The following is a 13,636-nucleotide window of genomic DNA, read 5'->3' as shown; positions in this document are numbered from 1 at the left end:
ACTGTCATTACACATATTTAGACCTGTTGTGACATTGCATTATTTTATATCTGGTTACCTACATAAGTGTCAACCCCAAAACAAGGCAAAACATTACACCATAGTCTACATGTCAACAGTATGTTTGTTATATAACTTAACATGGGCAATTTCAGAAAGTGTTATCATTGTAATTGCAAACAAAATGTCAGACATGCACCTACCCAAATGTTCGGTTGCTGATGACTGGGATGAATGCAGGAGAAGATTTTAGGAGCAGGACAAGACACCCTCTTTTTGACTGACTGACATATGGGCATGTACGTGATCTTGCTTCTATGATTATAATGCTTCTTGACAGTGTCAATTTTTTTTTTTTTTTTTGTCCAAGGAAAGTGATACAGGATTGTCATAATGCTTCATGAGTGTCAATGTGTTTTCTGCAAGTTATTTAAAATATGATTGGGAAAAAAATATGACTGTAGAATTCATTACAACAAATTACTTAAGAAACTTTCAAACGAAAGTAAACTTCTTGGCAGGGAAAAATGCATTTGAATAAATGGGGTTGACACTTATGTAGGTGTCATTACAAGCCATAAAATAATAGTGTCACAACAAGTGTAATTATGGGTTATGACAGGTTGTCAGCTGTTATGACCGTGTTATGACGCTGGGTGTCAAGTAGTGTTATATTTGTCTGACTCCCCTTTTTATATACATAAAGATGCATAGTGTTTTGATCTTGTTTTGTCATTCCAGTGTTGAAGACAGTTGAAAACCTTGGAGTGAGCTATGTGAAAACATCTGACCAATATACCAAGAAACTGGATGCAGAGTTCTCAAACTTGAACTTCCCCTACAAAATAGAGGCTGTGAGTACAAAATTATGAATTCCATAGTGCTTAGCTATTTAAAGAAGATACTAATAGTTAGAGCTGTCCCCTCAAAAAAAAAAAAAAAATCTTGGTCGACCGAATGTAATCAGTTCTTTTGACCAATTGATTGGTAAGCATTTTAAAGTGTGTTTTTCCATACAGACAACCTGTTTTAATCAAACCAACTACTGTATATACTGTATGCATTAAGCTTGTCTGATTAAAAAAAAATACACAAATGAATCAAGAGGGAGCCAGAGATCAAGATAACCAGAACAAAAAACGTAACCTGTCCCGACCATCCTCCTCCCGCTCCTACTGGCTTTCGCAGATTCTGCCGTTACTCTCCTGAAGTTGCCGGTAATAGGCTACACGAGGAGTCGGCAAACTTTCTCATGTGGAAAGCAAATGTATCTTACCATTTATACTGATCTGCGTGCCAGTTATTGTTTTCAAATGCACATTTTCGTGCAACAGTTAAATCAGATTTTATAATAATGTTGTCGAATCTCAATCGTTGTCATCTAAATGAAACAAACCTAAAAAGTGACTTCTATTGCCATTGTAAAAATAGCCTATCAAGCCAACAAATAAAAACATTGCAGGTAGCAAATAAACTGATAAAATAAATATCCTATAAATCACATTGGCTACGCATGGCCTGTCTGCAACGAAATATAAACATTGTATCAACTATTAACTTGGGTCCAGCCTGAAGCTCCTTGCAAAATTGTATAAAATATTCGGTGCCCTCAGTTTCCGGCACCAGTGAGCTTGGGACAGACATCTATCTGTAGGCTATTTGCGAAAGGGATAAGAAGTACTCACGTAGGCCTATTTTATGATGTTTCCACTGGATTAGAGCATGACATTTTTCCCTTTGATGCTGAGTGTTTGAAAGGGAGAGGGCTGGAAAGATTTTTCAAATACATTGAGGAATTGTCATTCTCAGTGGATGTAGAAACAGACTTTGTTTGCTTGCTGTTTGAGGTGAAGAAAACTTTACTTTGAGAAGCTCCACAGCTCATTAGTGGTGGTGCTTTAACCCAATCAGAAATGCTATTAGATCTCCAAATGGGCACATTTATATGCCTTCATTGCACACAGGCCAGGTAGCCTATAGCCCTACTTTTATGCATAATCAGGTGCGTGTCCTTACTCAACTACTTGACTGGAGCGCTACAAACAAGACATTGACAACTCGTAAATGGAATAAAATAAACCAAAACTTGGTTTTTCACAAGTGTAACACTGCGCTCTGCAAACAACGTGCCCACTCTGACAATGAGAACGGTAAAAGACTGGAATAATATACAGTCCCAGTCAAAAGACTGACACCTACTCATTCAAGGGTTATTTTTTTATGAACTATTTCCTACATTGTTGAATAGTGACGACAACAAAACTGAAATAACACATGGAATCATGTAGTAACCAGAACTTGTTAAACAAATCAAAATATTTTATAAAACACTTTTCTGGTTACTAAAAGATTCCAAATGTATTATTAAATAGTTTGTATTATTCTACAATGTAAAATAAAGAAACCCTTGAATGAGTAGGTGTGCAAACTTTTGACTGGTACTGTATATCGAATGCATTAAGACTTTATTGTAACTAAACAAACATGTTGGATTAGAAATTAACAGTAAATGTACTGTTGATATGTAATGGGAAATAATACATTAACAATCAAACACAAACCATTTACACAATGAGTGTGCACAAATTGGCGGGATAGCGCGCTATATGTACACTGCTCAAAAAAATAAAGGGAACACTTAAACAACACATCCTAGATCTGAATGAAATAAATAAATCTTATTAAATACTTTTTTCTTTACATAGTTGAATGTGCTGACAACAAAATCACACAAAAATAATCAATGGAAATCCAATTTATCAAATCAAATGTATTTTTATATAGCCCTTCGTACATCAGCTGATATTCTCAAAGTGCTGTACAGAAACCCAGCCTAAAACCCCAAACAGCAAGCAAAGCATGTGAAAGAAGCACGGTGGCTAGGAAAAACTCCCTAGGAAAAACTCCCTAGAAAGGCCAAAAACCTAGGAAGAAACCTAGAGAGGAACCAGGCTATGAGGGGTGGCCAGTCCTCTTCTGGCTGTGCAGGGTGGATATTATAACAGAACATGGTCAAGATGTTAAAATGTTCATAAATGACCAGCATGGTCAAATAATAATAATCATAGTAGTTGTCGAGGGTGCAACAAGCACGTCCGGTGAACAGGTCAGGGTTCCATAGCCGCAGGCAGAACAGTTGAAACTGGAGCAGCAGCACGGCCAGGTGGACTGGGGACAGCAAGGAGTCATCATACCAGGTAGTCCTGAGGCATGGTCCTAGGGCTCAGGTCCTCCGAGAGAAAGAGAGAATTAGAGAGAGCATATTTAAATACACACAGGACACCGGATAAGACAAGAGAAATACTCCAGATGTAACAGACTGACCCTAGCCCCCGACACATAAACTACTGCAGCATAAATACTGGAGGCTGAGACAGGAGGGATCAGAAGACACTGTGGCCCCATCCGATGATACCCCGGACAGGGCCAAACAGGCAGGATATAACCCCACCCACTTTGCCAAAGCACAGCCCCCACACCACTAGAGGGATGTCTCCAACCACCAACTTACCGTCCTAAGACAAGGCCGAGTATAGCCCACAACGATCTCCGCCATGGCACAACCCAAGGGGGGGCGCCAACCCAGACAGGAAGACCACGTCAGTGACTCAACCCACTCAAGTGACGCACCCCTCCCATGGACGGCATGGAAGAACACCAGTAGGCCAGTGACTCAGCCCCTGTAAAAGGGTTAGAGGCAGAGAATCCCAGTGGAAAGAGGGGAACCGGCAAGGCAGAGACAGCAAGGGCGGTTCGTTGCTCCAGCCTTTCCGTTCACCTTCACACTCCTGGGCCAGACTATACTTAATCATAGGACCTACTGAAGAGATAAGTCTTCAGTAAAGACTTAAAGGTTGAGACTGAGTCTGCGTCTCTCACATTGGTAGGCAGACCATTCCATAAAAATTGAGCTCTATAGGAGAAAGCCCTACCTCCAGCCGTTTGCTTAGAAATTCTAGGGACAATTAGGAGGCCTGCGTCTTGTGACCGTAGCGTACGTGTAGGTATGTACGGCAGGACCAAATGGGAAAGATAGGTAGGAGCAAGCCCATGTAATGCTTTGTAGGTTAGCAGTAAAACCTTGAAATCAGCCCTTGCCTTAACAGGAAGCCAGTGTAGGGAGGCTAGCACTGGAGTAATATGATCAAATTTTTTGGTTCTAGTCAGGATTCTAGCAGCCGTATTTAGCACTAACTGAAGTTTATTTTGTGCTTTATCCGGGTAGCCGGAAAGTAGAGCATTGCAGTAGTCCAGCCTAGAAGTAACAAAAGCATGGATCAACCCATGGAGGTCTGGATTTGGAGTCACACTCAAAATTAAAGTGGAAAACCACACTACAGGCTGATCCAACTTTGATGTAATGTCCTTAAAACAAGTCAAAATGAGGCTCAGTACTGTGTGTGTCCTCCACGTGCCTGTATGACCTCCCTACAACGCCTGGGCATGCTCGTGATGAGGTGGCGGATGGTCTCCTGAGGGAACTCCTCCCAGACCTGGACTAAAGCATCCGCCAACTCTTGGACAGTCTGTGGTGCAACGTGGCGTTGGTGGATGGAGCGAGACATGATGTCCCAGATGTGCTCAATTGGATTCAGGTCTGGGGAATGGGCGGGCCAGTCCATAGCATCAATGCCTTCCTCTTGCAGGAACTGCTGACACACTCCAGCCACATGAGGTCTAGCATTGTCTTGCATTAGGAGGAACCCAGGGCCAACCGCACCAGCATATGGTCTCACAAGGGGTCTGAGGATCTCATCTCGGTACCTAATGGCAGTCAGGTTACCTCTGGCGAGCACATGGAGGGCTGTGCGGCCCCCCAAAGAAATGCCACCCCACACCATGACTGACCCACCGCCAAACCGGTCATGCTGGAGGATGTTGCAGGCAGCAGAACGTTCTCCACGGCGTCTCCAGACTCTGTCACGTGCTCAGTGTGAACCTGCTTTCATCTGTGAAGAGAACAGGGCGCCAGTGGCGAATTTGCCAATCTTGGTGTTCTCTGGCAAATGCCAAACGTCCTGCACGGTGTTGGGCTGTAAGCACAACCCCCACCTGTGGACGTCGGGCCCTCATACCACCCTCATGGAGTCTGTTTCTGACTGTTTGAGCAGACACATGCACATTTGTGGCCTGCTGGAGGTCATTTTGCAGGGCTCTGGCAGTGCTCCTCCTGCTCCTCCTTGCACAAAGGCGGAGGTATCGGTCCTGCTGCTGGGTTGTTGCCCTCCTACGACCTCCTCCACGTCTCCTGATGTACTGACCTGTCTCCTGATAGCGCCTCCATGCTCTGGACACTACGCTGACAGACAAAGCAAACCTTCTTGCCACAGCTCGCATTGATGTGCCATCCTGGATGAGCTGCACTACCTGAGCCACTTGTGTGGGTTGTAGACTCCGTCTCATGCTACCACTAGAGTGAAAGCACCGCCAGCATTCAAAAGTGACCAAAACATCAGCCAGGAAGCATAAGAACTGAGAAGTGGTCTGTGGTCCCCACCTGCAGAACCACTCCTTTATTGGGGGTGTCTTGCTAATTGCCTATAATTTCCACCTGTTGTCTATTCCATTTGCACAACAGCATGTGAAATTTATTGTCAATCAGTGTTGCTTCCTAAGTGGACAGTTTGATTTCACAGAAGTGTGATTGACTTGGAGTTACATTGTGTTGTTTAAGTGTTCCCTTTATTTTTTTGAGCAGTGTATATAACACACACACACACACACACACACACACACACACACAGTGCCTTTGAAAAGTATTCAGACCCCTTGACTTTTTCCACATTGTTACATTTTAGAGGCTGTAACGTATTCAATCGTTTTTTTCCCCCTCAATCCACACACGATACCCCATAATGACAAAGCAAAAACAGGTTTAGAAATGTTTGCTAATTTATTAAAAAAATAAACATGACATTTACTTACATTTGTAGTTAGAAGTTTACATACTTAGGTTGGAGTCATTAAAACCAGTTTTTCAAACACTCCAAAAAATTCTTGTTAACAAACTATAGTTTTGGCAAGTCGGTAGGACATCTACTTTGTGCATGACACAAGGATATTTTCCAACAATTGTTTACAGACAGATTGTTTCACTGTATCATAATTCCAGTGAGTCAGAAGTTTGCATACACTAAGTTGACAGTGCCTTTAAACAGCTTGGAAAATTCCAGAAAATGTCATGGCTTTCGAAGCTTCTGATAGGCTAATTGACATAATTTGAGTCAACTGGAAGTGTACCTGTGGATGTTTTTCAAGGCCTACCTTCAAACTCAGGGCCTCTTTGCTTGACATCATGGGCAAATCAAAAGAAATCAGCCAAGACCTCAGAAAAAATTGTAGACGTCCACAAGTCTGGTTCATCCTTGGGAGCAATTTTCAAATACCTGAAGGTACCACGTTCATCTGTACAAACAATAGTACGCAAGTATAAACACCATGGGACCACGCAGCCGTCATACCACTCAGGAAGGAGATGCGTTCTGTCTTCTAGAGATGAACGTACTTTGGTGCGAAAAGTGCAAATCAATCCCAGAACAACAGCAAAGGACCTTGTGAAGATGCTGGAGGGTACAAAAGTATCTATATCCACAGTAAAACGAGTCCTATATCGACATAACCTGAAAGGCCGCTCAGCAAGGAAGAAGCCACTGCTCCAAAACCGCCATAAAATAATCCAGACTACAGTTTGCAACTGCACTGGGGACAAAGATCGTACTTTTTGGAGAAATGTCCTCTGGTCTGATGAAACAAAAATAGAACTGTTTGGCCATAATGACCATCATTATGTTTGGAGGACAAAGGGGGAGGCTTGCATGCAGAAGAACACCATCCCAACCATAGATGGCATCGTGGAGGAAAATTGTGGATATATTGAAGCAACATCTCAAGACATCAGTCTGGAAGTTAAAGCTTGGTTGCAAATGGGTCTTCCAAATGGACAATGACCCAAAGCATACTTCCAAAGTTGTGGCAAAATGGCTTAAGGACAACAAAGTCACGGTATTGGAGTGGCCATCACAAAGCCCTGACCTCAATCCCATAGAAAATGTGTGGACAGAACTGAAAAAGCGTGTGCAAGCAAGGAGGCCTACAAACCTGACTCAGTTACACCAGCTCTGTCAGAAGGAATGGGCCAAAATTCACCCAACTTATTGTGGGAAGCTTGAGGAAGGCTACCCAAAACGTTTGTCCCAGGGTAAACAATTTTTAAAGGCAATGCTGCCAAATACTAATTGAGTGTATGTAAACTTCTGACCCACTGGGAATGTGATGAAAGAAAAAAGCTGAAATAATAATTAATTCTCTACTATTATACTTCACATTCTTAAAATGAAGTGGTGATCCTAACTGACCTAAGACATAGAATTTTTACTAGGATTAAATGTCAGGAATTGTGAAAAACTGAGTTTAAATGTATTTGGCTAAGGTGTATGTAAACTTCCGACTTCAACTGTAAGTATTCAGACCCTTTACTCGGTATGACACTACAAGCTTGGCACACCTGTATTTGGGGAGTTTCTCCATTTCTTCTCTGCAGATCCTCTCAAGCTCTGTCAGGTTGGATGGGGAGCGTCGCTGCACAGCTATTTTCAGGTCTCTCCAGAGATGTTCGATCGGGTTCAAGTCCGGGCTCTGGCTGGGCCACTCAAGGACATTCAGAGACTTGTCCCGAAGCCACTCCTGCATTGTCTTGGCTGTGTGCTTAGGGTCATTGTCCTGTTGGAAGGTAAACCTTTGCCCCAGTCTGAGTTCCTGAGCGCTCTGGAGCAGGATTTCATCAAAGATCTCTGTACTTTACTCTGTTCATCTTTTCCTCGACCCTGACTAGTCTCCCTGTCCCTGCCACTGTAAAACATCCTCACAGCATGATGGTGCCACCACCATGCTTTACCGTAGGGATGGTGCCAGCGTTTCTCCAGACGTGATGCTTGGCATTCAGGCCAAAGAGTTCAATCTTGGTTTCATCAGACCAGAGCATCTTGTTTCTCATGGTCTGAGTCTTTAGGTGCCTTTTGGCAAACTCAAAGAGGGCTGTCATGTGCCTTTTTTTGAGGAGTGGCTTCCGTCTGGCCACCCTACCATAAAGGCCTGATTGGTGGAGTGCTGCAGAGATGGTTGTCCTTCTGGAAGGTTTGCTCATCTCCACAGAGGAACTCTAGAGCTCTGTCAGAGTGACCATTGGGTTCTTGGTCACATCCCTGACCAAGGCCCTCCTCCCTCGATTGCTCCGTTTGGCCGGGCGGCCAGCTCTAGGAAGAGTCTTGGTGGTTCAAACTTCTTCCATTTAAGAATGATGGAGGCCACTGTGTTCTTAGGGACCTTCAACACGACAGAATTTTTTTTTTTGGTACCGTTCCCAAATCTTTGCCTCTGCACAATCCTTTCTCGGTGCTCTATGGACAATTCCTTCGACCTCATGGCTTGGTTTTTACTCTGACATGCACCGTTAACTGTGGGACTTTATATAGACGGGTGTGTGCCTTTCCAAATCATGTCCAATCAATTGAATTGACCACAGATTGACTCCAATCAAAATGTAGAAACATCTCAAGGATGATCAATGGAAACAGGATGCACCTGAGCTCTATTTTGAGTCTCATAGCAAAGGGTCTGAATAGTTATGTAAATAAGGTATTTCTGTTTTTATTTGTAATACATTTGCAAAAATGTCTAAACCTGTTTTTTGCTTTGTCATTATGGGGTTGTGTGTGTGGATTGCAGAGGATAAAAAAGAAAAAATCTATTCTAGAATGAGGCTGTAACGTAACAAAATGTGGAAAAAGTCAAGGGGGGGGGGGGGGTCTGACTAATTTCTGAAGGCACTGTATATTTTCTACTGCTCGACAAAAAAAAAAAAAAAAGTCTTGGTCGACCAACAGCGGCAGTTAGCCTAGCGGTTAGAGCATTGGACTAGTAACCGAAAGGTTGCAAGATCGAATCCCGAGCTGACAAGGTCAAATCTGTCGTGCTGCCCCTGAACAAGGCAGATAACCCACTGTTCCTAGACCGTCATTGAAAATAAGAATTTGTTCTTAATTGACTTGCCTAGTTAAATAAAGGTAAAATGGAAAACACTGATGAATTGCTGGTGGTGATCAAGACTTTGATAATGATATTGAAATAGAGAATGCTTTCTGTTGAGATGTTCTGGTATGCTTTCCTTTTAAATCCACTAAGGATGACCGGAAACCTCAAACTGGGCCCAGTGAATATGAGAAGCGAAGAAAGGACCATATCTCCCACTTCATTCTCCGGCTTGCATACTGCCAAACGTAAGTGAAGTCTTTACAGCCTATTCAATAAACATGTAATGTCCCTTTCTCCAAATAGACTTGTACCTAGAGGAGGGTGTATTTTCCCTAATTATTTGTGACGCAGCATACCAAGTGATTCTCTTACTTTGTAAATTGAACAAACAATAACATTACTTTTTAAAATCTTGCAGAGAAGATCTCAGACGGTGGTTTATCCAGCAAGAGATTGACCTCTTCCGTTATCGCTTCAATGACCTAGGTTCCAAAAACATAAGAGAATTTCTGCAATACAATAATCTTCACTATCATACGGTGAGTCTATTTATGCTGTTGTTGTGGAGGGAAATGCACATTTTACTCTCAAATGTGAGCAAAACAGCTTTGGCATCAATATAATGACGGGAATTGGCATAACCAAGCAATTGGTTCATCCCTGTCCTCCATTGATGTATGCACTGGTGCAAAGTTTTGATATGCATGACAAAATAAAGTATTGGGTGTAAACTTTGCTAAATATAAATGATCAGTAAATCTGGTCTTGATACTGTTTGGACATATTTCTGGTAATATTTCACACCCGTCAGTAGATGGCGTTGTCAGCTCACAGTAGTATACTAGTTTGAAAATGTCCACTATGTGGAGGGTTGTTTTTGCAATCGGTCTATTTGAAGTTGAATCTTGTTTTACTTCAAGGTGTGTTCCATAAGATTTGTTGTGATAAATTAAAACTTGTACAAGATAAATCAATTGAACTCAAGGAAGTAAATAGTACACATTTACAGTACTGTACAGAACATGCTCCTTTTCATTTAATTTGACATGACCAGCATGGTTTATAGTATTGCAGTATAGCAACGAGGGAGGTGAAAAAGGCCAGCAAAAGTTGTTCATCACATACATGCCCAGAAGGGGATAGGCGCAACATTTTCCCAAACAGTCCCTGGATCAGAGCACGTGAGCAGTTGGAAATCCCGCTCATCACTCCTGGAGAGGTGCTCAATGTCCTGTCCTACCGCTCCACTCAGCGCTCACAGGAAAAAAAACTGCTGCTCCAAATTCGCTTCATTCATTAAAATCACAATTTAGCCACTTGCCAGGCTGGGCAGAGATACAGTTGTTTTTACATTTTTCTATAGGTAAGCCTAAAGGTTTTTTGGTAAAATAACCCAATCAAAACGGAAAGCTCCTTGAAAGTGGGAATATGTCAGGCCCATTGGGACAAAATCAACGATGGCCTATTGTATAGATAATGGAACAAAAATAAACCAAATGTTTTAAGAGATCTGATTTTTAGCTTATAAATACTTTGCTACAATGACAATTAGTCATCTACCCACCTCGTTCCTTTTTGTTAACATGTGCATGGAGTAAGTACACCATCATGCTTTTGGGATATGTGTATTTTCGCTACATCACCGCACCCTCTTGTTCTTGATCTTTGTAAGTCACCTTGATTTAGCACCTGTGTGTTTTATCAGTTTATGAAAATATTTAGAGACCTCCATGACAGTAGCTAAAGCAAGGGGCTATAGCAGCACACAAGTAGACTACAAATACATGCTGGGGGGGGTATGCCCTGAGCTTGTGAAGTAAGCTTTATTGGAGCGGGCGAGAAGGCCGACCCTCCAGCCTTTGGGAATCACGATCCAGTCAAATTGGGCACGCTCCGCTCCTCGCTTCCCTCACATACTCTGCCCTGGATAGAATTATTTGAGTGACAGGTGGTAAAGCGTTTTGTTATGGCCGCAGGTTCTACACAGCTGGAAGCCTTTCTTTGATAATGTCTTGGAGATGGGCGACAAGGTTCTAACTCCGTCTGCCCTTATGGTTGGCTGTATTTATCCACGTTTCTATTACAGTTACCAGGTTTCCAGCCAACCTTTTTTATGTAAGTAAAGTACATGTCCGATGAAAAATGTCACTACCGTCCTAATGGCCGGTATATGGGAATTCACCCGCAAAAGTTATTTTTATGTGCAATACGTCATCATGCACACCCTTTTATCCACGACAAGTACATTTGATGGAAACACCTCTGTGGTGGGAAAATGTGCATATTGTTATGCGGATTTTAGAATATTTGCATGTAAATCTGTCGCCAATTATGAAACGTAGCTATTGTTAAAGCCTGATATGTTGTGGTGATAAAGCCTCTGATGCATTCTGGGTCTTCAGTATAAGATATCCCACAATGGCATTTATGCCAGGCCAAAACGGACTGAAACGGGGAGGGACTATTATGAACTAATGAATACAACCCAGCTCTCCATTCCCTCGCCTTACCATGTGTTTGCTGCTTACACTATTGATTCAGACCCATAGCAGTCGGATAGGTCATCAACAGCCCGAGGACACATTGTCTTTCGTTTGTTTAGGCCTAAGAGGACATGATTGATGGACAAGTGTACAGCAGTCTTCACCTCACTCCGGAGAAGAGAATGCAACAACATTACACTTCTAGATAGCTATACTATCAAGTGTCAATATGCTTGTTTCTGTCACTGAAAGCCGACTACCTTATCCTAATCTCTAGATTAGTATTGATGAGAAGAGAAACCTGATGGATAAACTCATCAACTCAAGCTTTGCTGTCAGTGGATCCACGGTTGACTGCCAAGACTTCTACAAAGTGAGTTAACAATTTTCCATTTTCTACAAAGGTGAAATCCTCACGTGGTTATATTAGAGAACATAAGTGCACCCCTGTGTTAAGATAATGAATATTCTATTGGGAGGCAAAACATCAGGATGAGCAAGTTATGTTGAATGTACATATACCCCCTTTTCTGTTTTATTTCAAGGTCCCATTCCAAGATGCGTTGGATCTGGTGAGAACCAGGAAGGTCTACCTGAAGGGGGGCTATGTCTACATCCCTCACCAGGACATTGTCACCATCGTTCTCAACGACTTCCGTACAAGACTGTCCAAAGCACTTGCGGTAAGGCATTTATTTATTTTTATTTTTTTAATGCCAAATAATGGGCAACTGACAGTTACTACATGGCATTTAACTTTGATGTAATTTGAAGACTATGACATGGGTTTAAATGTAATTTATTGTTTACAGATTCACAGCCTGAAGCTTTTCCTATAGGACTTTATGGAGGTATTACTAGTAACTCCATATTATTCTAGGGATTACTCTGCCCATCATTTGAAGTCTTTCATCCCTGGAGAATGGAGAGAGGGATATGTTTAAAACGCTCAATCAATAATTTATTCATTTATTAGAAATTGAGCACCATTTAAATAGAATTTTCCTCCAATTGTTAATGATACATTTGGCAAGGCTTGTATTTACTGCAGGCTAATCCTTCTCAGCAGGTGGAGGAGGGCTCCACCAATGATGCCAAAATCAATAGAAATAACGCAGTAAATTAAACGGTGCATTTGTAGTGCTCACAAATGCCATTATCACACTAGCTCACAGGGGAAAATGGATCTGAAATGTCTAAGTGGATATCTAGCCCTGTGTTATGAAGCACATTTGAAATGTCAATCCTTTCTCTGAGTAGTAGAAGATGGCAGTCTGAATAAAATATTTGGTACAGTAAATGTAAGCAGCAGTATAGTACATCATTATGAATGAAATACAGACAGTTGAAGTCGGAAGTCTACATACACTTAGGTTGGAGTCATTAACTCTTTTTTTTCAACCACCCCACAAATTTCTTGTTAACAAATTATAGTTTTGGCAAGTCGGTTAGGACGTCTACTTTGTGCATGACACAAGGAATTTTTCCAACAATTGTTTACAGACAGATTATTTCACTTATCATTCACTGTATCACAATTCCAGTAGGTCAGGAGTTTACATACCCTTAGTTGACTGTGCCTTTAAACGTCTTGGAAAATTCCAGAAAATTATGTCATGGCTTTAGAAGCTTCTGCTAGGCTAATTGACATCATTTGAGTCAATTGAAGGTGTACCTGTGGATGTATTTCAAGGCCTACCTTCAAACTCAGTGCCTTGTTGCTTGACATCATGGGGAAATCAAAAGAAATCAGCCAAGACCTCAGAAAGAAGAGTTGTAGACCTCCACAAGTCTGGTTCATCCTTGGGAGCAATTTCCAAACGCCTTAAGGTACCACGTTCATCTGTACAAACAATAGTAAGCAAGTATAAACACCATGGGACCATGCAGCCGTCATACCGCTCAGGAAGGAGACACCTTCTGTCTCCTAGAGATGAACATACTTTGGTGCGAAAAGTGCAAATCAATCCCAGAACAACAGCAAAGGACCTTGTGAAGATGCTGGAGGAAACGGGTACAAAAGTATCTATATCCACAGTAAAACGAGTCCTATATTGACATAACCTGAAAGGCCGCTCAGCAAGGAAGAGGCCACTGCTCCAAAACCGCCATAGAAAAGCCAG

At 42.0% G+C, this 13,636-nt stretch overlaps 1 protein-coding gene across 1 annotated transcript in view; it reads left to right on the top strand.

Moving 5' to 3' along the window:
- The window catches only part of prim2 (DNA primase subunit 2), a 107,944-nt gene that overhangs the window by 698 nt on the left and 93,610 nt on the right, over positions 1-13,636 (top strand). The window contains exons 3-7 of the mRNA NM_001140166.1: positions 742-854; positions 9,181-9,275; positions 9,449-9,569; positions 11,791-11,886; positions 12,059-12,196. Of these exons, the coding sequence (NP_001133638.1) occupies positions 742-854; positions 9,181-9,275; positions 9,449-9,569; positions 11,791-11,886; positions 12,059-12,196 (563 nt within the window). The remainder of the gene's footprint in view (positions 1-741; positions 855-9,180; positions 9,276-9,448; positions 9,570-11,790; positions 11,887-12,058; positions 12,197-13,636) is intronic.

Source organism: Salmo salar, chromosome ssa01 (assembly GCF_905237065.1).
Source record: "Salmo salar chromosome ssa01, Ssal_v3.1, whole genome shotgun sequence".
NCBI lineage: Eukaryota > Metazoa > Chordata > Actinopteri > Salmoniformes > Salmonidae > Salmo > Salmo salar.
The sequence above is the reverse complement of the archived record's forward strand: the minus strand, read 5'-3'. Positions and strand labels throughout refer to the sequence as shown.